Here is a 23642-nt window from a genome sequence, read left to right as displayed (position 1 = left end):
CCGCAAGCTGACCCCAGTCATCGTAATTTCATTAAGGCGTCAATAAATACGATCCGAGCTTTGTGCAGATTTTTACGGATTTTTAACCTGTCGTTAGCTGGAGAAATTGACTCTGCACCGCTCGAACGGTGGATAAGAGCGAATACCTGGAACAATGCCCGCGTGCCCTTTCGGAGAGTTTAAAAATGACGGTGGTTTAGCTCTGGTTAAACCTTCAGTGACGCAATAACTACAGCTGGCCGAGTGGAACTCGCGCAGTCGAATTGCAAAGTCAGTCTTTTGCCGCTCCATTTCGCTGGGCATTCCTTCTTCATCTTCGCCCCTGGACGTGAATTCACTCTCTCCCGCTTACCCTCTCCGCTCACCCTTCCGCCCTCAACTCAGCTTCGCCGGTGCGTCGCTCCGCACCACGTGACCAGCCACCGCGCTACCACGGGCCACGGGGTGGCCACGCTGAAGGATCGAAATGCTAGCGTAATGTAGCTATCGCTACAAAATAAAAATGCAAGAATAAGGACACCCCCCACCTCTTCTCCTGGCCTCGCGCCTCATGTACCTTTCGGCCTCGTCTCCCAAATTACACAAAACGCGTTATCTCCGCGCCGAGCTTTCAGGCGGATCGCCACTGAAATATGAGCCACGGAGAAGAACTCTCACCTTCGGATAAGAGAGGCCACGTCGGCCTGCGGTGTTTGCATTGGGCAGGCCCAACCTTTCGAATGTCTCTCGCGGTAGCCGTCCGCTGTCATGCCATTCCCGCCTAGGCCCGCCGCTGCAGGTCGTTTTCCTCACCGACCGAGGAGCATCGTCCGAACGGAAAAGCCGTGAAAGAACTTCTCGCCCTGACACGTTGCCTTAACAATATCACCGCTCATGCCAACCAATGCGCTTGGCTTCTTCATTTGCGAACATTCATTCAAACTTGCTGCATGTAATCGCTATATTTTGAGGCGTTGTTTTCCAATAACTTCTAGCGCTTTTGTTCATACATGTGTTTATAAAGGGTTAATCTGTTTGGTTCTTCATTTGCTTCGGGTGGGGATCTTTTGTTGTAACATTTAGCGTTGTTGTTACTGTAATAATCAGCTTCACTTTATAGACTTCTCAATGTTTATTTTGTGTTTCATGAACTTGTTCTTCAATCTCACACAAACACATGTTCGTCATGGGTTGAGCGGCTGGATAAAGGGAAGCGAGATTATAAAGTTTGCTAATGTAAACACTGTAGAGTTAGCGACTGCGACCGGCAGCGTCTAGAGCGCCGCAATCTTCCGAAAGCCACCTTGTTTTTTCCTTCTGGTTCGCAACGATGTAATTTGTTTGTAGTTAATATTCATACCACATCGTTCTTATCAATCTACGGTTGCATGATAGGCTTGTAGTTTTAAAACTTAACGTCGAATTAGGAGGCTCCTTTTTTTGTAGGAACGAAAACGAAAGGTAGCGAGAAAGTTTTCATGTGATAATTCATTTTATTTCCATAGTGAAAGGCGCATATAACACAAGGGCTCAATCGCTTGAGTCCTGTGGGCCCTCTGCCTGTTTGAAGCAGTAGTCGAAAGCAGCCTTGAATTCAGCCTATAAAACAGATTAATATAAGTAGAAAACAGTGACTGCAGCGACAGACAATAACAGTCGATCTTTTCTGAAAACAAGACTGCACATAAGGAGGAAAGGCTTGAGAGTTATAATAAATAGTTCCTTTAGGACCAGAGCGTAAGGTTGGCATTTCCTAACCATTTTGGAGAGGTTTATTGAAAAAGTGTAACTTGTCCAGTCGTCTCTATTCCCAGTGACACATTGTACAACCGCCCTATCAGCTTCCGCTAAAAGGTACTAAAAAACTTTTGGAACCAAATTTAGAGGATTGCTTGAACCGAGAACCTTCAGCCAAGGTTGAAACTGCCATATGTTATGATTGAGAAGTATACGTTTCCGGCGAGATACCTATCTCGCTCAGGTCACAAAACAGGAGAAGAGAAAAATAAATGTCTGCGAAAATTTTAGTTCTCTTCCCTTCTTTTGACGATGAAACATGACAATGGCTAATCCTCACACTCGCGCAAATATAACTAAAAGTTGTCGCATACGTTGGCCAAACTTTTTTCAGGCGACCCCAAATTTTCAGCGCGAGAGAAATAAAGGAGTTAAAGTGAGTGACCTCGAGCATCTCTAACACACCCAATTTCATTTTTCATACGGCTCAATCTCATCTGCGCAACCTTATCTTAGAACAGCCGGTGAAAGCGAGAAAGTTCTGCAGTGGAAAACCACTGCACAGGCTCCTTTCACTTCAGCTGAAGTTCCTAGCACCATTTCCCTGGGAAATCTCTCGATATAGTAAGCAGGACCTTTGTCTTAATGAATGTAATCTTCGCTCTCTCTCGAGTAGAAACGTGATGCTGTGGAAGGTTTATTAGCTGATTGAGTAAACATATTTTAAAGAGGTGAATATTTATATGAGTTATAGGCGTAATGACATAATTTTAAACGGAGCACAGAAACACTTCCAGTGCCATATATCTTGTTTTTACAGTCCATCGGCGATAGAAATAAATTCTCTGAAGCAAACAATTCAGAATTTCAACCTAAGCTCGTAGCAACAATCAGCACCTCACCGTTGTGAACATTTCAAGAACAAAGCATATTCGCAGTTCTCCTCTCTTTTACGACGGCAGCTTTATAGCGGAACAAACCGGAGTAAGCGCTGTCGTTGGGGTGAGCAACAAACAGAATAACGAGTTCTTAAGGTAAAGAAACAGAATGCTGCGCATTTTGGCTCTATCCGGAGCCAAAACAAGCACTGGAATCGTGAAGTGCACGTTGTTATACTGAGCGTGCAGCCCATATATCGGTACAGCTTGTTGATCGGGCAGGGCTTATAAGTTATTGTGCAAGTGTCAAGAAAGTGACATCTACAGCCATCTAATCTTACTGTGTTTGAAAATTTGTGCACGTTGGAAAGAGGAGTGTGCTTGCAAATTCTTTGACTTCATCCCTCAGAAACTTCGGCAGATATCGAGATCTTTATCAGCTCATGCAAAGGGTAGCATGAAACCTTTTTCCCGTGTATAGGTGAGAGCTCACGGGAAATATTAAGAACGAATGTAGCGTTATGAGTATTCCAAGATTGTTAACCACTATCAGAGGCGCCTTTAGATTTCATCCGGAAGTTTGATTTGGTATTATTGGATTATTACCTCCAAAAGCGACTGAGGCTATGGGTGACGCCGCAGTGAAGGGCTCCGGCAATTTCGACCACCTGGGGTTCTTTATGTAACGTGCACTGACATCGCACAGTGCGCGGGCCTCTATAATTTCACCTCCATCGAAATTCCACCGCCGCGGCCGGGATCGAGCCCGCGTCTTTCGGGTGAGCAGCCGAGCGCCATGACCACTGAGCTACCGCGGCGGCTTTCATCGGGAAGGGAGCCGTAGGTTATTCTAATAAACTCCATTTGTCGCATAGCAATGGTGTAGCAAGAACGACGGCACAATAAACGGAGCTACGTCAAATAAATTTTGAGTTACGTTTGGAATGAAAGCAAGCATACACGATGACAAAGAATACTGCTTTAAGGGCAACAGCAACACTGTACTCACCATCTCATTAGTCATATCGTCTGTTTCTTCTAATCTTTGCTGAAAGAAAAAGCAAACCGAAATCAATGTTGCAGCAGACCGAACATGCTGGTAAGCCAAACGCTGTGTTTCTCAGTAGCGGCTTTGGCGTATACTGAGCCGTTGATTTCAAATCCTTGAATGCTTTCTGGAGTTCATCTGTTTTACTTAGTAACGGCACGTTACCTGCAGACGCTGTCACTTAATAATACAAGAGTGCCTCTCAACATGTTATTGCGATCTTCTATATTATAGACGTGGTCAACAAAAATGCTCTATGTAAAAGTATGACACTGTTAGAATTGTTCTAGAAATTTTACGGCGTGCTATCGATAGTATTTCGTTACGTAGAACGGCCCTTGAGGGCTTTATAGTGGCAAGACCTTAAGGGGTAACAAGCCGGCGCTGAACTTTCAATTGTCTCTTTCTTATACAGCGGTCAACATGCGGCGTTCTTTCATCTTAAAAATTTGCCAAGCCTTGTAGGATGCTGCTGCACCTGGCCTGTCACGTGAGGTTGCTAAAGGACTGCTGAAGCACTGAATCAACTGAAAGCAAGCGGCACACGTACAAGGTATCTAACACGCACGCAATACACATATCGAATTCATATGTTGCCTTTGCCTTTCCCGAGCAGCAATTTAGAGAGGGCAACGAGGTATACAGAGCAAAAGTTTACTTACTATTTCCTTGTTTATTTGGTTGGGCGTCTAAATAAGAAGAAAAGAACGCCCCCGGTGAAAATTAATTCTCACAGAGTAAAATTTCAGAACCAGGGCAACATACACACTGTGCTGTAATCTCCCTCACAGTAAACCGCTCGTTTCACGTGAGACTGCTTCATATTTCTTCAGAATGAATATGTATACCTTCACGGCTGTCAGTATGTGGAACCTATGAAAACTACTGTCCATTTTAGCAAACTTTCCCACTTCTTACCACACAACAAAATCGATCAGTCTTGGGGTGCTCAATTATTCTTTCCGGAGAATAGTAGACAGTTTTAGTTTCACATACGTAGAGGCTTCACGTACGTAGAGCTCTTACGGGTGACCAGTGTTCATGCGCAGAACGCAAAAGGTCTGCGTGAGTCTCACGGACGCACGTGAGATTCGGATTTTTACCTAGCGGTCTTCGCGTTGCTTGCGTACGTAGCGTTGACAACATGGCGGCGTCCTGCCCGCCCGCTTCACAGCGAAAACAGATTCGTTGCTAGTGCCTTGACGCCATATCGCGCTCGAAACTGTTGTATTCGCCTTCAATTTTCCCATTCTTACCCTCGCATAAAGGTTAAAGCGACAAATGAATTTTGTTTTTCAGACAGAAGGGCGATTATTCAGCTCTTCAGCGTGACAATGTTGCATTCGTCGTCGTCATAGCAATGGGCTCGCGATATCTTACCCACTTCAGGACTACATGCTAACGCGGTGTCATTATTTGACGATAGATGGCGCGGTAACGCTTACCGAAACAATTCAAGGTTAGTTCCATACGTCCATCCAGTCTGCGTCGCGTACGTGTAACTAGAAGCGTCTCAAGTAAAATGCGCGTACCACACGTGTAGTTGCCACGTTTACGTACGTAAACCTTCTACGTACGTGAAACTAAAACTGTCTAGTACCAGTTTCATTGCAATCTACTGACATGTACACCTTTCTGAACAAGCGCTGGTTACGGCCATTAAATCTTGGCATTTTTCCGAGTATCCTTTCCTAGCAGAACATTCTTTTCGTATAAAATGCAGTTGTTGCAGAATATGCGCAATAGTGATTCTATTAGGCAGGAAAGCAACACATGATTACGCCACACACATTTCGGGCGTCCGAGTGGTAGTAACTATAGGTAAGAAGAACAGCGAAGAACGCAAAAGCGCGCCTTCGGTGAATGTTCGCTAAGCTTAGGTATTCAGTCAGCACAACAGCGAGCATCCCAAACATATCCCGTGGAATACGGAAATTCTACTCGAGAAAAACGTGAAGAGGGAACAATTTGTTTCGTAAATTCGCCATTCCCGTAATTCCTAGCCAGCATCTCGCGTGGTATACAAGAATTTTAGACCAGATTAACCTCATACGGCAAAAAATTTGTTGTGTAAACTCACCATTTGTATATCTATATATGTCTTCCAGTATTTCAGCATTAGGCTCTTCTACATCCTCATTCCGCAATGCCTGTATGACTGCTGAGATTTTCACTGAGTCAAATGCTTTCTCGTAATCAATGAAGGCTATATATAGGGGCTGGTTATATTCTGCGCATTTCTGTATTGCCTGATTAATAGTGTGAATATGATATGTTGTGGAATATCATGTACGAAAGCCTGCTTAATCATTTGGTTGATTGAAGTCTTTGTGGCCCTCACTGTATTAGCGATTACCTTAGTAAATACCGTGCTGGGAACGGACAGTAAGGTGATCGGTCTGTAATTTCTCAAGTCATTGGCGTCTCCTTTCTTATGAATTAAGATAATGTTTGCGTTCTTCCAAGATTCTGATACGGTCGAGGTCATAAGGCATTGCGTATACAGGGTGGCTAGTTTTTCTAGCACACCCTGTATACTAGAAAACTAGCCACCGTGTATACGGAACATATACGACAGTAAAGAAAGAGCATCTACCTTCCTGCATTTCTGGAGATGAGCTGACTGAAAGCGAAAGGGAAACACAACAGCAATAGGTTCTCCAGTAGGTGGTCGGAGAATTAGGAGAAAATCCACGTGTGCACGACGTTTAGTAAGCCATATGGCATGAGGGCATGTTAGCATTCCTTTGACATCTTCTTAAAAATCCAAATATTTTTAATCGCCGAAAACTCCGCTGTGCCTAGCATGTCAGACACCTTTAGGTTAGTTGCTCTACCTTTACTTCTCCTCTATCTCCTCCTTAGGCAAGTTTGCTGGACACTGTGAACACGAAGTTTTCGTGGATGTTAATAAGCGTTGACTTACTCCTGTGCCGCACATTTCTGCGAAAAGTTCTTTCATGCCATTTTCTTCATCCGTCTCTGGGTCTCTGTCCAGATAAACCTGTAGGGCGCTCTTAATTCCTGGGCGGTTTACCTTGCAGATCATCATATAAAAGAAAGGGAGGGATTAGGCGCTATATTTGGTTCTTGCTGTGGTTTCAGCATTGAGTAAAATATTATTTGCTCTTTTTTTTAGGGGAAAACAAGGGGCTACAGTAAGTAACGAAAAAAATATCCGATACAGTACGCAGACAATACTATGAAACAAAAGGACAAGGACAAAGGCAACTCTATATATTACCTGAATGTGAAACACAAATTCTATTATTGAGCTGTAAAAGCGCGAACATTGCACGATATGTTTTACTGCTCTCCTGCTCTATCACTCCGGACGGAAATTGGAGCCAATTCGTCTGGTTCATGTCCGAGGTTTTTCAAGAAACACAGTTGAAGTGGCCTTAGGGTACTGCATTTAGTTTTGCATTGAGGTCTGTTATGAAATTTGATATCAAAAAATCATAATTGAATTTCTTCGTTCATTTTTATTTACCCTAAACAGAAACGATTAAAATTTGCCATCTTGTTCTATTTCTGAACCGCCCATGATCATTGTACGCTGTAGAAGAAAAACGAGAGCAAAGAAGTGTTTTTTTTATACAGCGTTACACTTTGTGAGGAAAACAACAAAACAACAACAACAACATAAAAGTGATATCTGCATCATAGTGAATGCGAAAAGCGCGGGAACCACGCCAGCTATTTTTTTTTACTGCCTATGCACGTTCGTTAATTTCCAAGACTCTTAATAAGCGCTCTCAAGTTCACTTCCTGAGTGGCAACCTGGAACATTCCGAGCTTTGGTGAGCTACTGAGGTAAATTGCTGGACGGCATATGTTTTGGTCTTACAGCAGTTGTGCAGTTCCGCCACTTCTTCGCATCAAGAAAGCCTGAAAAGTCTAAAAATTTGGGCATTTGGAATAATTCATATGCGTGTAAAGATTCAAGGTACTAAAATTTCAGCCCATTGCTAGAGCAACTCTAATCTCTTTCACTTTCATATGTAATGCGTCTGGAAGTGTTTGAGCCGGAGGCCACCTGGAGGTGACTCCAGACGAGATCCTTAATGACTCCTCACTTACTGTCAAAATTCTATCCCGATGATTAGTACCCGGAATGTGCACTATGCGGCGAAGTAGCCACTTACGATCACATATTGTGGAACTGTAAAGGGGAGCCACCACCGGAATTTCTAAAACAGGTTGCTACTCTCGAGAAATGGGAGGCCGTGTTGGTCAGCTCAGACCAGGGCGTTCAAACACGGGCCATTGAATGTTCAGCTCACGTTGCTGTCAGCCGTGGACAGATCGCAACCTAGCACGGATGATTTGTATTTTGTCTTCTGACGAAATAAATGTTTTACAATTCAATACCTTTCTTCACACTTGCAAAAATGCAAATGCTACGACAAGGTAGGGGTGATATAACATATCCCGGAAAATCTGTTTTTAAAGTCAATAAATGGTTTCCGTTGTAAACTGCATCAAAGAAAAAAGGACGGTGAACAAGAATTAAGACAAACAGCGCTAATTTCCAACAATATTTGCAAAAGAACTATTTCTACGTGCTATTTGCACGTGACACAAAACCACATGCACGTAATCACTTGGAACGGAGGTAATTACGTTCTTTATTACACGAATTGACGGATGGCGTGCTTACGTAATCGATTCCTAGCCCGGCTATCCTTTACGCCCCGATAATTTCTCGTGTGTGCAATGTCCTTGCTCTTCCAGACTTAAAACGCTTATCAAAGAGTGGCATAGAACCTTTACTCGTGTTCCAATGTTTTGCAAGCTGTCCATTTTGTTTATTCTTATTTTTATAGTAAACATTCTTCTGAAGGCAGTAATTATGACAAATTCCTCTTTTAACCCACACAATGTTGTCTGCACGAGAGTAGAATTTGATACACAACCCCTGGTTTGCATTCAACGAACGGCAATTGATGCCTCTTTTTGCATTCGTTAGGCTCATTACGGTCAGGTATATTTACTTGCATAGGCGGTCTAACTTCTCAGGAGTTGAAAAAACAACTCTATTCGTTTCGCTATTCGTTTCAGATCATAAGAGACAGTGTGCGTACAAGGAAACATTGCAATTCTTTTGTGTTATTGAGGGGCCGGACAGGCACATGAGAGCTCTTGAGTGTTCAGTTTTCCTAACAATGCTTCTATAACTTCTACAAGAGATAACTGAGTATGACAAGGATAGCCTACGAGTGATAGCCAATTTCACTGTTTCTAGCGCTTTTATACATTGAATGTGGACACAATTTTGGAGGGTCTTTGGAAGGAAATATTCTCAATCGCTCTTTTGGCCGTTTTTTTAAAACCTGAATTGAACGGTAATAGCGGATTGCTATTGCGTGGCTCATAGCATGGCTTATACCGCTGTGTGTTTCAATTAGTGTTGACCGTCGCCCTTCCTTCGATGCGCTATAACTCGCAAGTATGACCCAACAAGCCCAACTCACTAAGTTAATGAATAAATAATTGGCAAATGAAACAGAACTCAAAGAATAAAAGCAAATGCGTTAAATAAAATGAGCCGCAGATCGAGCAAAATGACACAGTTGTCGAAACGTACTTTAAATGTACGAACTGCAAACCATGTTAACTGTCATTCTATAATGTCACGACAGTATCTGGCAACTTCTTTGCTCTGCGTGGCACCTCGTTCACTGTGTACTTGGAGCACTGCAAATATGTTAGAAAATTCGTAGAGCTCACCTGTTCGCCTGTGTTTGCAACGCAATGGAAAACAGTCTTTTTGTCTGCAGTTGAAAGCTCTGTGGGCAGATGGAAAGAGCAGAGTTTTTAAAAGATAGCGTAAGGAACCACTTTCAAATGCACGACGGGATCTGCGTTCGCACAGGTGCCTTCAGTGCCCCTATTGCCCTAGAGCGTCATGAAAAAAAGGGACGCAAAAGAAGAAAATTGTCGATAATTACAGGAATCATCCTTATGCGTGGAATTGAATCCTGCTCTAGAGGGTTCCTAATATATCTACTATATATTGAACGTGGATCATGTTTGCTTAATATCAGACTTACCTCGAACCTATTGGGGTGACGGTCAATACACAATCTTTTTCCTGTCAGAAAATTAGGCGAATTACGCATTGCTATCCAGGCTCATGTCCCTGATTCGAACTACCATATATAAAAGATCGCTGGCCCCTGGGGCATCCTGGAGCGGAATTTACCTCCATTGTGAGTTTTGTGGGTGAGCGCAGGGGAAATGATGAGAATGGCTTCCGCGGATTTATAGCAGCCCTGACACTGTGACTTACTTACTGACCATAACTGTAGACGCCGCGTGATTTTGAAGAGTGTGCGACATCGCATCGGACGTAGTGGGAAGTAATCTGGGCAGAATGTGGCCTTGAAAAGTTGCTGGACCGTAGATATTGTACACAATAGCAGAAGCCTCGCCTGTCCTCCGTGCCTAAGGTACAGGAGAAAGAGCACGCCCAGCTGAATGGTACCAGTACGGTCAATGATTTGTCAGCGTGACAGAGTGGCAGTCCCCAAGCCTACTTTATGTGGCCCGTCAACCTTGTCCTGCCGTGCCTTCAATCACCTTCTTCTTGGCCTTTCGGGAAGACCAGTGTGTAAGTCCTCTCCCCCCTCATCATTCCTTAGGTGCCGTTTCCTTGTAACTTATGCGGCCGCCATCTTTGAGCTAATTCTCACACCCTCCGCTTTTGCCTCTGCTTATTTTATCGATGCGCCTAAGCAACAATCACTTCACTGGCAACATCTGCGGCTACCTCAGAGAATCTGGTATTCACTCCTTCTTCAAACCTGCTATCTCCTGCTTTCTATTCTTCCTTTCTCAACTTATGCCTTATGGCACACTTCTCGTATAAAAAAAAGTAATTTCTTTTTTTCGTGGTATATAAAATGCTCATCTCGCATTTGCATCTTTTCTGTCTGTTTTTTTTTCTGTGTTCAGCTTTTCTGTCATGAATCTGTCGCTTACCAAGACTCAACGCAGAAAGTTTGTTTTTCAACTGGACCTGTCTCCTAGAAACATGCGTAGCTGCATGGCGCTGATAGCCGGGCTGCGTAAAGCTTCGCATGCGCTTGCGTTTGCCTCTTAAGTGGCTGAATTTTGTAGCAATAGTTACAGTACGGTAGCATTTCGGCCTTCAGCGTGGCGGCGCCGCCACGCTTTCACGTGGTTGGTCACGTGGTGCGGATCAGCTGCCGGTGGCGCAGCGCCGTGGATGATCACGTGGTTCGTCACGTGGTTGGTCATGTGACCAAGTTCCACTCTGCCAACTGTAGCTATCGCGTCAATTCAGGTTTACCCAAAGCTAAACCACCGCCAATTTTTAGTCCTAGTAGCTAATAGGCATAAAATGTGGCAATAATTTTTAGTACTAGAATTTTTATAGGGATGTTCTTACGGAAGACAGATAAAAAATAGCGAACATGGATGGGAAAAAAATATAGGTGTATATTTGACTCTTGTATTAGTAAAGGACGGATTTAGTAAAAGATACAGCTGATCACTAATAGTCTTAAAAGCCTGCTTGCATTTCAGTTTTCCGTACAACGTACAAAAGCGGTTTATTTTTTAACGCTTTCTTTTCGCGTGTCCTATTTCTCCCATTCAAATTAATTTTCTGCTTGAACTCAAGAAAACATCTCTTAGCAATCCTTTATTTATTATAGTACAAATGAAGTACTTTATTTGAAACTCCTTCTTTTCGCATAGTTTACCTTACCCGCTTTTGCATTCTACTTAGCATTTCCTTATACATTTACCTGTGGTGCGGAAATGATTTGAAGGTCGAACTTACTGCAAAACCTCTCCTCTAGCATAGCAAGTTCTTGATTTACTTCTTCTTCGGCGGCTGCTCTATAGACTGCATTGAGGGAAGCCATAACAATCGTGAGCATGGTCGTCTTCATCTTTAATGGGTAGGCACCCTCTGCGTTCCAACCTGGAAATTTTTGAAAAAAATTGCAATGACAAACACACGTTGCCACCAGCATATATATACCAGAGAGGTACTGCTCTTTGCTGGACAGTTGGATGAGAAAGATGGAGCACATAGAAACATTAGTGTCCGAAAAGAAAATATGTCAATAATAGAAGTATCTAGCCCGCAGCTTTACAGCGATAGTATTCGTATGGCAAAGCAGATCTAGAATTTCTCATAAGGGCAAAGCTTCCATGAATATAATATAAAGTGAAGAGTCAGGGACAGCCTGAAATTTAGGTCGGAGAGAAGAAAGTGGGATATTCTGCGTTACAGAACATGCTTGGCAATGTTGTTCTCTCGTATGTATATGTTTGCCCTTTGTATTGCAACAAATGAACGCAGGCTTTTGCTGCCTGTTTATGATTAAGTAGTTAGACGAGGAACATAAAGGACTGGTCTGGACCAAAATGTTAAACTTTGCAAGCATTTTGTGAATCTATTCGTAATTGTAAGCAACATACGACGAACGCAGCTTAATCGGAGATGAATTAACTCTAACCTCATTATTCTGCTCTTAGACAAATAAATGATGATTAGCTTCGTCGTGTTATCCTCTTACGCTTAGGTAGGCAAGGAGTTTTTTTAACATTTCTTGTATTCGTGACATACACATAAATCGCTTAAACATACAATATGGGGAATGAAATATCATAAGAAATCTTCTTTCTTGTATTATCAATGGAGATTTCATTTTTAAGCGGTGCCTCAGAAGCATAAAACTGAACAAAAAAAATACATGTGAAGTATTAGGAAGGTCAGCCGTGCGTATTTTTATTTTTATTTTTGCTTTTAGCGGGTGCAACCTCTTTGAAAAGGACCACGCGAGAGACGGCATATACTCTAAATAGAAAGGAGTAAAAAGGGAGTCATTTTTCCTCTAGCGCACGCCCTTTTATAAAAGGGTATGTGTTAGAGGACAGATTACTTCTTTTTTTATTACCATAGAGACGTAGTTGCGTTTAGAGTGTACTCAGAGATTCTAAGGATCCTTTAGAAATGTTTGTCCCTACTGGTTCCATCGTTTTATATTTGTGAATTACGAATGACTTTTTGTATTTTTTTTATTTCTTGCGGACTTGAAAGCTGACATGCGAATGAATCGATGTTATAACCACGTTGACTCAAATGTTCCAAATCTGTTGCCTCAGCACAAGTGACAGCAGCCTGCTCTTCCCTTTTACTTGCGTTTGTCCCTGAAGCACCGCACTGCCATTGATTTGATTGCAGACAGTCAGTGTTGTAATTGTTCTTCTGCTAAAATCGTAGTTTAGTCACTTTAAGTCGTTACTTTCAAAAGAGAGCTGTATAGCTACACTCCAGAGCTGTATAGTACATAATAAGAACGGAAAACTGGGCGAGTTGGTAGGGAATCATGTTTAACTGCGCAAAGAAACGAAGACAGAAAACAAGAAGGTACGACACGAGCGCAGACTATCAACTCATTTTTTATTCAAGAAAAAAGGCCTATATATGTATCTTCATCCATCGGAAAAACATGCTAAAAAAACCGAAAACGCAAACACTATCACGCACTATCTTGGCACATGTAACGTGATGCCACTGTGATCACGACCTAAAAGCAATCTCCGTATCGTCCGAAACAAGATACAGAACAAACTAACAGCAAACTCACGGTCACCCTCCTGTCACGCTAACACTCCGTACCGCCTGCTTGCGCTAAAGAAAGTGCGCAAGAAAGGTATCTCCCTATCAATCAGGCCTACAGATGGTGATGCTACACAGTCATCTGATTATTTCTTGATCAGGTACGTTTCCACCAACTCCCTCCAAACCTGATCCCTGTGTTTAAACAAGGCGCTGGTCTTGTTCAATCGTGGAAAACAATCCTTGCACCGTTTGCAGTGCAAGGCGAGATTAGAGGAAGCTGCGCCCTTCAACGACCTGCGATGCTCTGCTAACCGCTCGTTAATACATCGGCCCTTCTGGCCGATGTACTTCTTCCCACACGAGAGTGGGACTTCATACACGACTCCAGTTTTACACTCTGTGAGCCTGGTTTTCTGTCTGTGCGCTATCGAGCACTCAGCTGCAGCAGGATTGCTCTCAGACTCGAGCTTCTTTCGCACAGCAGCACAAATCCTTGCAAGCTTATTCTTTTCCGGAAAATCACGTCCGCCCCGTATCTCGCCCCCACTTTTTTGAGCCGGTATTTCACATTCAATTGCTTTTTCCTTGAATAAAAAATCAGTTGATAGTCTGCGCTCGTGTCGTGCCTTCTTGTTCTCTGTCTTCGCTTCTTTGCGCAGTTAATACTGTATAATACTCCAGAGGTATAGAATATTTAGAAGAGAATGTATATCTTCAGCAACACATCAAAAAAGCCAAATGAAAATTTATGTCGATTGTAATGACCAAAATATTTCCATGATTTTTACGTAAGTGACGGTGTAGATTTTCTCTAAATCAGATGTAAAGTATGTCATACATTAGCTTGTATAGAGCGATGGTTGACGCCGAAAAAAACTCAAGCTTTTGTCAGTTGTTTTTCATGGTTATTTGGCCGTTATATTAAAGTTACCTAAAGTTTCGTGTCAATAAGTTCATAAACGTTACGGCACACGCAAGATAGACGCTTATTAAGCAAATGTCATCTGTGCCAAGAAATGTACACAGTGAAAAAATATAAACGCATGCTTGAAATACGTAATGTTCCGCGCAAAAACATAAACCTACACTCGAGTGTAGCTATTTGCTACACTTTGCAATTTGAACAATTTTGATTAAGGTGACTGCCCCAGTAGATGAAGAGTGTTAATTGCTCTTCCAACTACAACGGTGTGCTGTACCTGCATGAAAGGAGCAGCAAGTAGGCGGTAAACATGCTGGCTTGGTAAACTATGGCCTGACTGAGCAAATGAATAGAAAGAAGACTCACTTTGGAAGGACACGGCGTTTGAGTTTCCCCGCAGGCGGAATGATGGAAACGAGCGAGAGAACTCTGCAGACAGCAGCAGGATTTGACGAAAAACGCGAGACAATAGGGACACAATAGGGGACACGTAATTGGCTTTTGAGCCAACACCTCGCGTCTGGCGTGAGGACGCTGCCGACAAAGTGAAGACAGCAGTTTCGATCGAAAAAACAGTAAAAAAAGTAATCTTCAAATAGCAAAATAAAATTAAAATATTGTCCCTTACGTATTTCACGCGCAAACGACAAAAACATTTATGACTAAGCACTCTAGTCCCATCTTCTTCTTTTTTTGACAAACGCTGGAAAAGGCCGACTGTTTTAAAAACCATCACAATACCAAGTCAGACCATTAGAGCTATATTTTGCTTGTGTACGGTTTGGTGGTTCAGATGGGGTTGGACATTTCGAGTTGTGTAAAACGAGTTGGCATCGTCATTGCGTGAGTGAAAATGTGATGATTTTTGCGCCTATAACAGCTTGCTCAAAATCGTTCTACGTAAACTATTGAGTAAGATAAAAAGAGCAATTCATGTGCTAATTTGCCCTCGGTGAATTTGTTCGTTTCAATAAAGTACATGAAATTCATAAACGACTAACGTTGTTCTACGATCGCTGTTCGTCATGGCATGGACAATCAAATAAGAAAATTGCATTTTGCAGTGGCACATTCACGACACAATAACCAGATATGTTCAAGTAAGGGACGTAACCTTAACGTAAACGAGTCGTCGTCAAGCGATCTTAGTGAGACGTTTTGGAGACATTTTTAAAGAGTTCAGTGTTCTGTCAGTCTCGAAGACGGTGTAGGCTGTGTTGACGACCTGTATTTCCCAATCACGTTTTATTTTCACATGTAATAAGAAGCTGACCAATTTAAACCACTTTTCTTCTTTGTTCGTGGTATGCAAGATCTTACCCTTCGTCGCTGCAGGGGACAGCGCGCTTACCTAGCCAGCATCGTGATCATCACTTTCACTATGTCTACTGCAGGGCAAAAGCCTGGCCCATAATTCTCCAATTAACCCTGCCCCTTGCCAGCTGGGGCCACTTTATCCTCGCAAAGTTCTTAACCTTATCCGCTCACCTAAATTTCTGCAGCCCCCTGCTACGCTTGCCTTCTCTTGGAGTTGATTACGCTATTTTTAGGAACATCGGCTATTTTGCCTTCTTTGACCTAGCCACACATTTAAAAATAAATTTCCCTTCTGCATTCATTAGAAGTAGGGGCTTGCTTCAGCCAAGCGCAGTTGAACGGAAGATCTCGACATCCTGCTGATCGCCAGCAGCGCAAAATAAGGTAAATATGCTAGTGTGCGAACTTCCCTGAACATGCACACGAGCCAGCCTAATATAGCGAAAATATTAGATGGCTCATCGACACGAAAGCGCGAAGGCGCCCACAATGTATGGCGTTAGAAAATTCGCGATTGGCCGTAATGGTGGGTGTCATGAAAGCCGCAACGTACAAAATGTTAGCCAGTAGTGTTCAGTATTAGCAGTCACAACTGCACCGGGTACAAGGGAATAAAATTACCAAGGAATATAAAGGAGCGCTACTCGTAATTGACGAACAGCGTTCTTGATATTTGATACGTGGTCGCAGATATATAAAGCAGGAGGCCCAAAAGTGGGAACTTCAACTAGGGCCTCATATAATTTGCATGAACTAAGGCAAGAATCTAGTGCATTAACAGTTCGGGTTGCAAAAAAACAATAAAAGGAAAAACAAGCAACAAAACACGTATAGCAACAGGTAGTTATAAAGAATGACTAAGGACAAAGTTATATTGAATGCGTAAGCATTCAAATATTTGCTATTTTAACATTCATTTTAAACTTATGCAACACCATTGTCGATTTGAGGGAAGGATGCAAATATTCTCGAGTGGAAATGGCCAACAAGAACGTCGATTGGTTGCCATAATTTGCCCGCAGTTTTCATACTAAGAAGCTATTCGACAACTCAAAACGCGTCTTATTGTCATGCACTAGAGGATGGCAAAGTGGGCAGTGGCGCGGGTGGGAGCGCTCTTGTTAGGCCGTCTGCCATAAAAAAAATGCGATAGCCTTCTGCCATGTCGTACTGTATTCATCGGTTTTCCGTCATGTAACAATATTTTTTACTGTGTAATATTTTTTATATTTTTTGTGGTGTCTCCCCTCGTGTCCGTGTTCGTCTTGCGCTGTGAATGTTAGCATGAAGTACCAACTCGCCCAGCAACTGATTTTAAGCAAATATTTTTTATAGTTATTAAAATCGGATACAACTTGAATTCGAATAGAAATTACTCTACAAAGATGAATTCTATACGTGCTATCCCATGAACTGATGCAGTATTTATTATGAGACGGTATAAATGCGTAAAAGATGAAAGCAATGCACCTAAACTGAAAAATGGCCGTGCTGTCATGAGTGCTGTTATTCTAAAAGCAATTTTATTGATTACGCTGACAACACGGTGGTCAAACGTCCAAGTCGAGAAATTCGTAGGCGATTGTTCTTTTATTCTTCAGTACCAAGTTGCACAGGACGCCGAAACAAAGTAAAGGAGCTCACAACATTAAATAAGAACGTCTCACTTAAGCGCGTTGTTTTGGGAATTGTGTCTGACCACATATATATCAATTATGCAAGTTATACATCAAACATACAACAGCGCACGATGATTGCTCCGAGTTATGGGGCCACGCGCTCTCATTAGAGCCCCTTGTTGCCAAACTTGGAAAACTCGACTTCAGAATGTGCTTTACCAGTGCTGCCTATATTATGCCAGGGGCCCAAGTACAAAGAGTAGTACGCCACCAGGAGGTAAGGCAATAAAAGAAAGAGGGACGAGCCATCAGGGGGACAGCGCTGCTGCACCAACCGACACCGTTTTTCTAAGCGTCTATTTAAATTTTTTCGAAGTTCTTTTTTTTAAGCGTTTTTCCTGCTTGAACGTTTTCTGGCTGGATGCATTCAGTGGGTAGTTTTTGCCTGTAATTGCTTGATAAAATTTATTTTGCGGATGCGGCATTAAATGAGTGCCGTCCTTGATTCTTGAGCCTTCGTGCATTCCCTCGAGTGAGGCAGCAGCAACGAATCCCCTCTTTCCAGACAGTCAGCACTAAAATGTATATATTCTAATTACCGCTTGTATCAAAAGTATTCTTTTCAGAATAAAGAAGCTTGTGCACAGTTATGTACTACAATTGGAAGTAGCTACACTACACTCACGAGTTATATCCTTAAATGTGAGGAAGAATACAAAGGAATACTTCAGTATCTGCTATATGCTATCTTTTCGCACATTGAGTGAAAACATCAGCAACATAGACAACACAGAAAAATATAATTTCGAAGAACATGCTGGTCTTGCCTATAGGTGAGAACAGTTGTGGACAAAGTTTTTACTGTCGTAATATTTGGATCTCTTAAAGGTTTCATTCTATATTTTAGGCTGGAAGTGTCAAAATTTAAAATGCAGTTAGCTGGTGCTTCTTATTTTTTGCCGGAACAAAAACAAAAGATTACGAGAAACCTTGCATGTGATAGTTCATTTTATTATCAGTATCCAAGGAGCTAATAACTTGCTTGGCTACAGTGGTTTCTGAACCTCTTTAAAGCACTGCTCAATGAAAGTCTTGATTTTAATCTACGAAACAAAAAAAATACAAGCACAACATAATTAGTAACACTTGTGAGGCAATTTGATGTTCGTGCTGCAATCGGGCCTCGACAACGCACTGCATGTTTAGTGGAGCATCGTTTGCTAGTGTTAATGTTGGCCGTGGGATTATGAAGATATTTGCAAATATAGACAGGGCTACTGAAACGGTGAAGCTGTTCTCTGGACTCTACTAATGGCAGCACACTGTATAGCCACCGTACCAATACACAAAGAGTGTTAATAAGACACGCTTATTGCAAAACTTTTATTGAGCTGTAGGTACGCAAATAATTAACGCGAAACATTCTTAGAATATGACGCCACCAAACTTTATTTTTGTTTTTGGTAAAGATAAACACTCGGCCCTGTGAAACTGTCGCATGGAAATGAACTATACGATGCAAATGCGTTTCTCCTGTAGTAGGCGAGCGGAGGTATTTGAGTCTCTACGCAGAGGTATAAATATTTTTAGCATTTATCACTTGCGCTTCTCTCCCGCCAAAGGCGCCATTTTGAGAGGACCACAAACCGGAAAATCGTTTATTTCTGAAGCTGTATATCTGCCGACCTATTTTGAGTTGGCAGTAAATCTACTGACACTGTTCACACAATGAGCGAAGCTTTGGCAACCAAATCTTTAGACCTGCTTCAGCCGTTAACGTTCAGCCCTGGAATAAGCGCTGTCACACCATACAATTAAGAAGCATACTTCTGCAGAGAAGCACTGTTGTCGATCAAATCACAAAACACCTTAATAGAAAAGATCAACAAAACTAAAACGGAATTTGTAAAGAAACCTTCGTTGTTACTTCCACAAGTGGACGTACTCATTAGCCAAATTCGATTCACATGACCGCAATTTTCGTTAGATACTAAATAAAAGAAGTAAGGTTAGACATCTCAAGCGTGCATTACCAGGCGCTGCGCAGTCTCGAGAGTTCACTAGCAGCTGCTTTGATTTTCCTTACGTCTCAAGCCCACCTGCGCAACCTTGTCTTAGAGCAGTAGGCGAACGCGATAGGTTTGCGCAGAGGATGACTACTGCACAGACTGCATTAACTCCAGCAAAAGTCATTCGCCCGACCATTATTTGAAATTTTTGCGGCACAGTACGCAGGGTCTGTTTTTCTTCTGAAAATGATATTCGCTCTGTCCCCTGTCGACAGAAGAGGTAGCAGCAAGTTTTGCAGGGTGATGGGATGTATTTGTTTTACGCTGGAAAAAATTTAAAATCATCAGAAGTAGAAAACTTTAATGAAGCGCAGTAAGAAAATATCTTTCTCTTACAGCAGATCGCGCGATGTAAAAGAAATTCTTTGAAGCAAACAGTTCAGAATGTCGCACTAAGCTTTGAGAGGGTCAGCATCATGGTTGCGAACATTGGAAGCACAAATATGTTCTTGATTATCGTAACATTTGCATGGATAACTACACAACGGACTCCTCCGCTGTAAGCGCCGGCGTCGTGGTATATCGCCAACGGATACCAAAGGTATTACGCTGGAAAGCAATGTTGTCCAGACAGGTTTGAGCTGGAGTTTTGTCTGGAATTGACACTGTGAAGTGCGCGTTAACCTATTTAGCCTGGACGCCATTTTTCTGGGGACCTCGGTTGATCTGGCAAAAGATCATCTTGGGGAACTTTTAAGAACCTGGAATTTGCAGTCATCCTATTCTAAAGTGCCTGGGAGTATATCCACGACAGAATGATGAGTGTGAGTGGCAGTTATCCGACTTCAATGTCAGCGTAAAGAGAAGATATCGAAGCCGCGCAAATGCTAACAGAAAACTAACTCCAAAATTATGAATGAGCGTTCCCAGAAAAGGTTGGAAATAAACGAATTAAGTTTTTTAGCCTTCTTTTATGCTTCTCGCTCTTCATGGGGTTTTAGTTTTCATTAGGATGTGGACCGTAAGGTTTTCTAATTTACTGGAGTTGTCGTTTCCAAGCGGTTCAGCAAGAACAGTTCCTCTTCAAACGGAGCTATATAAGATAAATTTTAAGATATGAGAAAAATGTAAGCATATATGCGGGAAAACAATGCCGTTCGGAGGATAAGAACAACACTTTCCTCACCATATCAGCAATGACATCAGCAGGGTACGGTTTTCCTTGCTGCAAATTAAACAAGATACAGAACTCAAGGTTGTAGCAGAGTGAACTTGCTGCTATGCAAATCGCAGTGTGCCACACAAGAAGGCTTCTGGGTTTAAAAAGTCTTTAATTAATTTCAAATTGTTGAAAACTGTATATTGTTTGTAATTTTTTACTTCGTAACAAGAAGTTTACGGAACACGGTGCACTGTGATCACAGTACAATGCATCTCACCTTATTAATGCAATGCTCATTGACATGTACATGGTCTCTCAGGAGTAATGATGAAGCATTCGATACTCATACCATGATTTTGCACTTTTTACCTCTTTGTATTCATACTACTACAGCAGCCAGAATCTGCACTATAATGACAAGAGATCAAAGGGCGCCAAATTGGCGCCGTAATGTCGATTATCTCGGAGTATGACAGTAAGGTGTGTTACGTCAGAGTGTGACGTTCTTCTCTGGGTGAAATTACATTAAGCACAATCAGTTGATGTTGCAGCTGGCTTTTCAGGTTTGGCTGGTACAAGTCAGCTGAGGAACTGCAAGAACTGACTGGAAACGGCACGCACATAGCAACGCAACATGAGGGCAATAGACAAATCGCGTCTTATGTCGCCTTTGAAACAAACTCCAAGGCAGCAATTCATAGAAGGCAGCGAGGTATGAAAGGCAACAGACTGCTTAATACTTTCATTTCACTACACTCCCCCTCCGATGATAAACACAAAAATGGGCTGAAAACTTTTACAACAGAATGTTACAACAGAAATTGGGCTACATGTACAACCTGCTGCAGCCTTCCGTCTCGCAGTAAACTATTCTTCTTTCGCAAGACCGTTTCGCATTTGTTTACATCGTTCGTTTCATTTGGTGGTTTTTGGCGTCCCAAAGGACTCAGGCTGTGACGGGCGCCGCAGTGGAGGGCTGTGGAAATTTCGACCGCCTCGGGTTCTTCAACGTGCACTGATATCGCACAGTACACGTGCCTCCATTGTTTACAGCAAATGTTGATCTTCCATGCGCGCTGTATCATTTGCCTTTGTAAACTACCCTCGATTTGATGAAAGTTATTCGGTGATTTCAAGCAGAAAAACAAAATTCCGCCTACTACTGATTGCAAAATAATTTCTTCCTAAAATAATTTCTTCCTAAGGTAAATATTTCTGTACAAGCGCACTGTGAGAGGCAGAGGTGGTGGCACCTTGCCTAGCGTTCATTTACTCACAGGACATTGTTTCTTTTTATTCAAGGCTATTGTCACAGTGGAGGCAACGTAGTCTTTTTTTGTGTATGAAAGCAAAACAAGAGATTGTGGCACATATATCACGAATTTCCGAATTCCAGTAGCGAAAGGTAATAAACAAGACCAATAACTTGAATACAACCTCCTGGAGATTCTCACTTACCGCACGAGGTGAAACTGCAGCGACAAGCGGTTCTCATGACCGCAATAATTTTGAACCACTAAAAAACTAACAAAGTGAAATATCAGAATTCTAGAACAGACCAGCGTTCAGAGGAGAAACCTGATAGGATAAATGTACCTTTAGGGCAACAGAAAAATGAACGCTTGGATCCTCAGGTAGTGAAGAATTTTTTTAAAATGGAACATGAATTGAAAACATAAAATTCACAATGTTTGCGCTGTTGCTGCTGTTCCTACGCATCTCCAGCTAAGTTTCATATTCTATGCTGCAGAGATATGAAACTTAGCTGTAGATGTGTAGGAACAGCAGCAACAGCAGCCTGCTAGTCCCGCTTTCGCTTTCGATATTCTCGAAGCACACAGATATTAGGCTATAAGTGATACCAATAAGAATTCGATAACTCCTTTGGAATTCGAGATTAGAGTCATTTTGTCCACCACATCATATGCATAGTATTACCTACCTTCGGCCATACCGCGAGGCGGACTAACACTGCTAACTACAGCCTTCTCGTAGCTTGCACAACGCCATGAAATGACTGCAAAGAAGTAGTCACCGACACCTCTTCACCACCGCGAGGACGTCTGTGCACTGAATGGTGACTAGGTTCCTGGGATGGTGCTCTGTTCTGCCACCCTCGCAGGGGACAGCGCTTTGAGCAGGAGAAAGAATACGAGGAGTTGGGCCAGTTGCAGAGAGGGCTGAGCTAATCAAAGCCGCGCGCAAGAGCGGTCCACCGTGCGGACAAGCGACAAAGCTTGGTGGAGTAATCGAATGGTAGCCCACTGTGCCGGATGCAGCAACCACAGTACAAACACCAAAAGCATCCAGGCGGGGCAATGACCGCAGAGCGCTGGCACGAGGATGGGAGCTCGTCGGTGCGCACAGTCACAAACTCTCCGCTGTTTTGGGATCACAGACGCACGAACTATAAGCTGTTGCCCAGATGCCCTCAGATTGAGGTTTGCTCTTAGGTTTCTGTCTTGTGGTAAGTGCATAGGAGGAGGCATATGCTCGCATTTTTTTCTTTTGGGGATATTGTGTTGATGCTGTTGCAAGAAGTTATCAGCAGGTGACGTCTCAACATTTGAATTGTGTCCTTGAGTACTTGATAAGGTATTTTCGTTTAGACGGTTACCTTGTTTTTATTTCTTTCTGCATTAGTTATTACTTGGGGTAGAAAGTTTCTATACGCGATCTCAGCAGCACGAAGTACGTGTTAAAGTTCTTAGATACTGGTATCGATTTACGATAATTACGGCTTCAGTAATCCCATTTAGCCTCGAACCATCCTAAAGGAGAATCTTCAGAACACAGCCTTGCATTATATCCCCATCTTGCACACAAAAACTGTTTTGACGGTGTTTGCAGGTTTCATGAAGCCAGGGAAGTATGTGGTTGACAGCAATCTTCGTCTCTGATGGGCCAGCTTAGGCTTAGCACTTCCAGCATGGCCGACGGGGAAATAGATATCCGAAGAACTCGAAACCTCGTTATTTGTATTGCAAGCTTCTGTCCTAAGAAAAGCCTGTCTAAGTGCCGTAGGCATACAAAAAGAAAATAAGACTGCTTTTCGTGACAGCAAAACTGTCTTTAGGCATTCTTTGGCCTATAATGTCCCGACTTTCAACAACAGACTTTCGAGGTTTTACGGGCTTTGAATGCAGTCTTCCTGCTCCATCACAAAGCATTTGAAACGTGATAAATATCTGCTCGTCTGTGGTTTTTAGAACTGTGTGAACCGTAACAACTACCTCTAGACTATTCGCATGCAGTTAGAGGACGAAAAGAAGCGCCCTGGCGCAGTCAAGACCAGCCACGAGAACAAGGAGAACAATATGCTGTCAGTTTTAGAAATGGGCGCATTACCAATTAATCGCTTTAT

The 23642-nt window shown here is 42.5% G+C and overlaps 1 protein-coding gene across 1 annotated transcript; it reads right to left on the bottom strand.

Moving 5' to 3' along the window:
- Positions 1-1489: 1489 nt before the first annotated feature.
- LOC144101618 (uncharacterized) lies at positions 1490-22230 on the bottom strand. The gene is made up of 7 exons (XM_077634760.1): positions 22221-22230; positions 11456-11599; positions 9376-9434; positions 6569-6679; positions 4305-4331; positions 3604-3642; positions 1490-1578 (listed from the first exon to the last, which is right to left on the bottom strand). The coding sequence occupies exons 1-7, from the start codon at positions 22228-22230 to the stop codon at positions 1510-1512; spliced, it is 459 nt and encodes a 152-aa protein (XP_077490886.1). The 3' UTR covers positions 1490-1509.
- Positions 22231-23642: the final 1412 nt, after the last annotated feature.

Source organism: Amblyomma americanum, chromosome 8, assembly GCF_052857255.1.
Source record: "Amblyomma americanum isolate KBUSLIRL-KWMA chromosome 8, ASM5285725v1, whole genome shotgun sequence".
In the NCBI taxonomy this organism is placed as follows: domain Eukaryota; kingdom Metazoa; phylum Arthropoda; class Arachnida; order Ixodida; family Ixodidae; genus Amblyomma; species Amblyomma americanum.
This window is presented reverse-complemented; position numbering and strand designations above follow the sequence as displayed.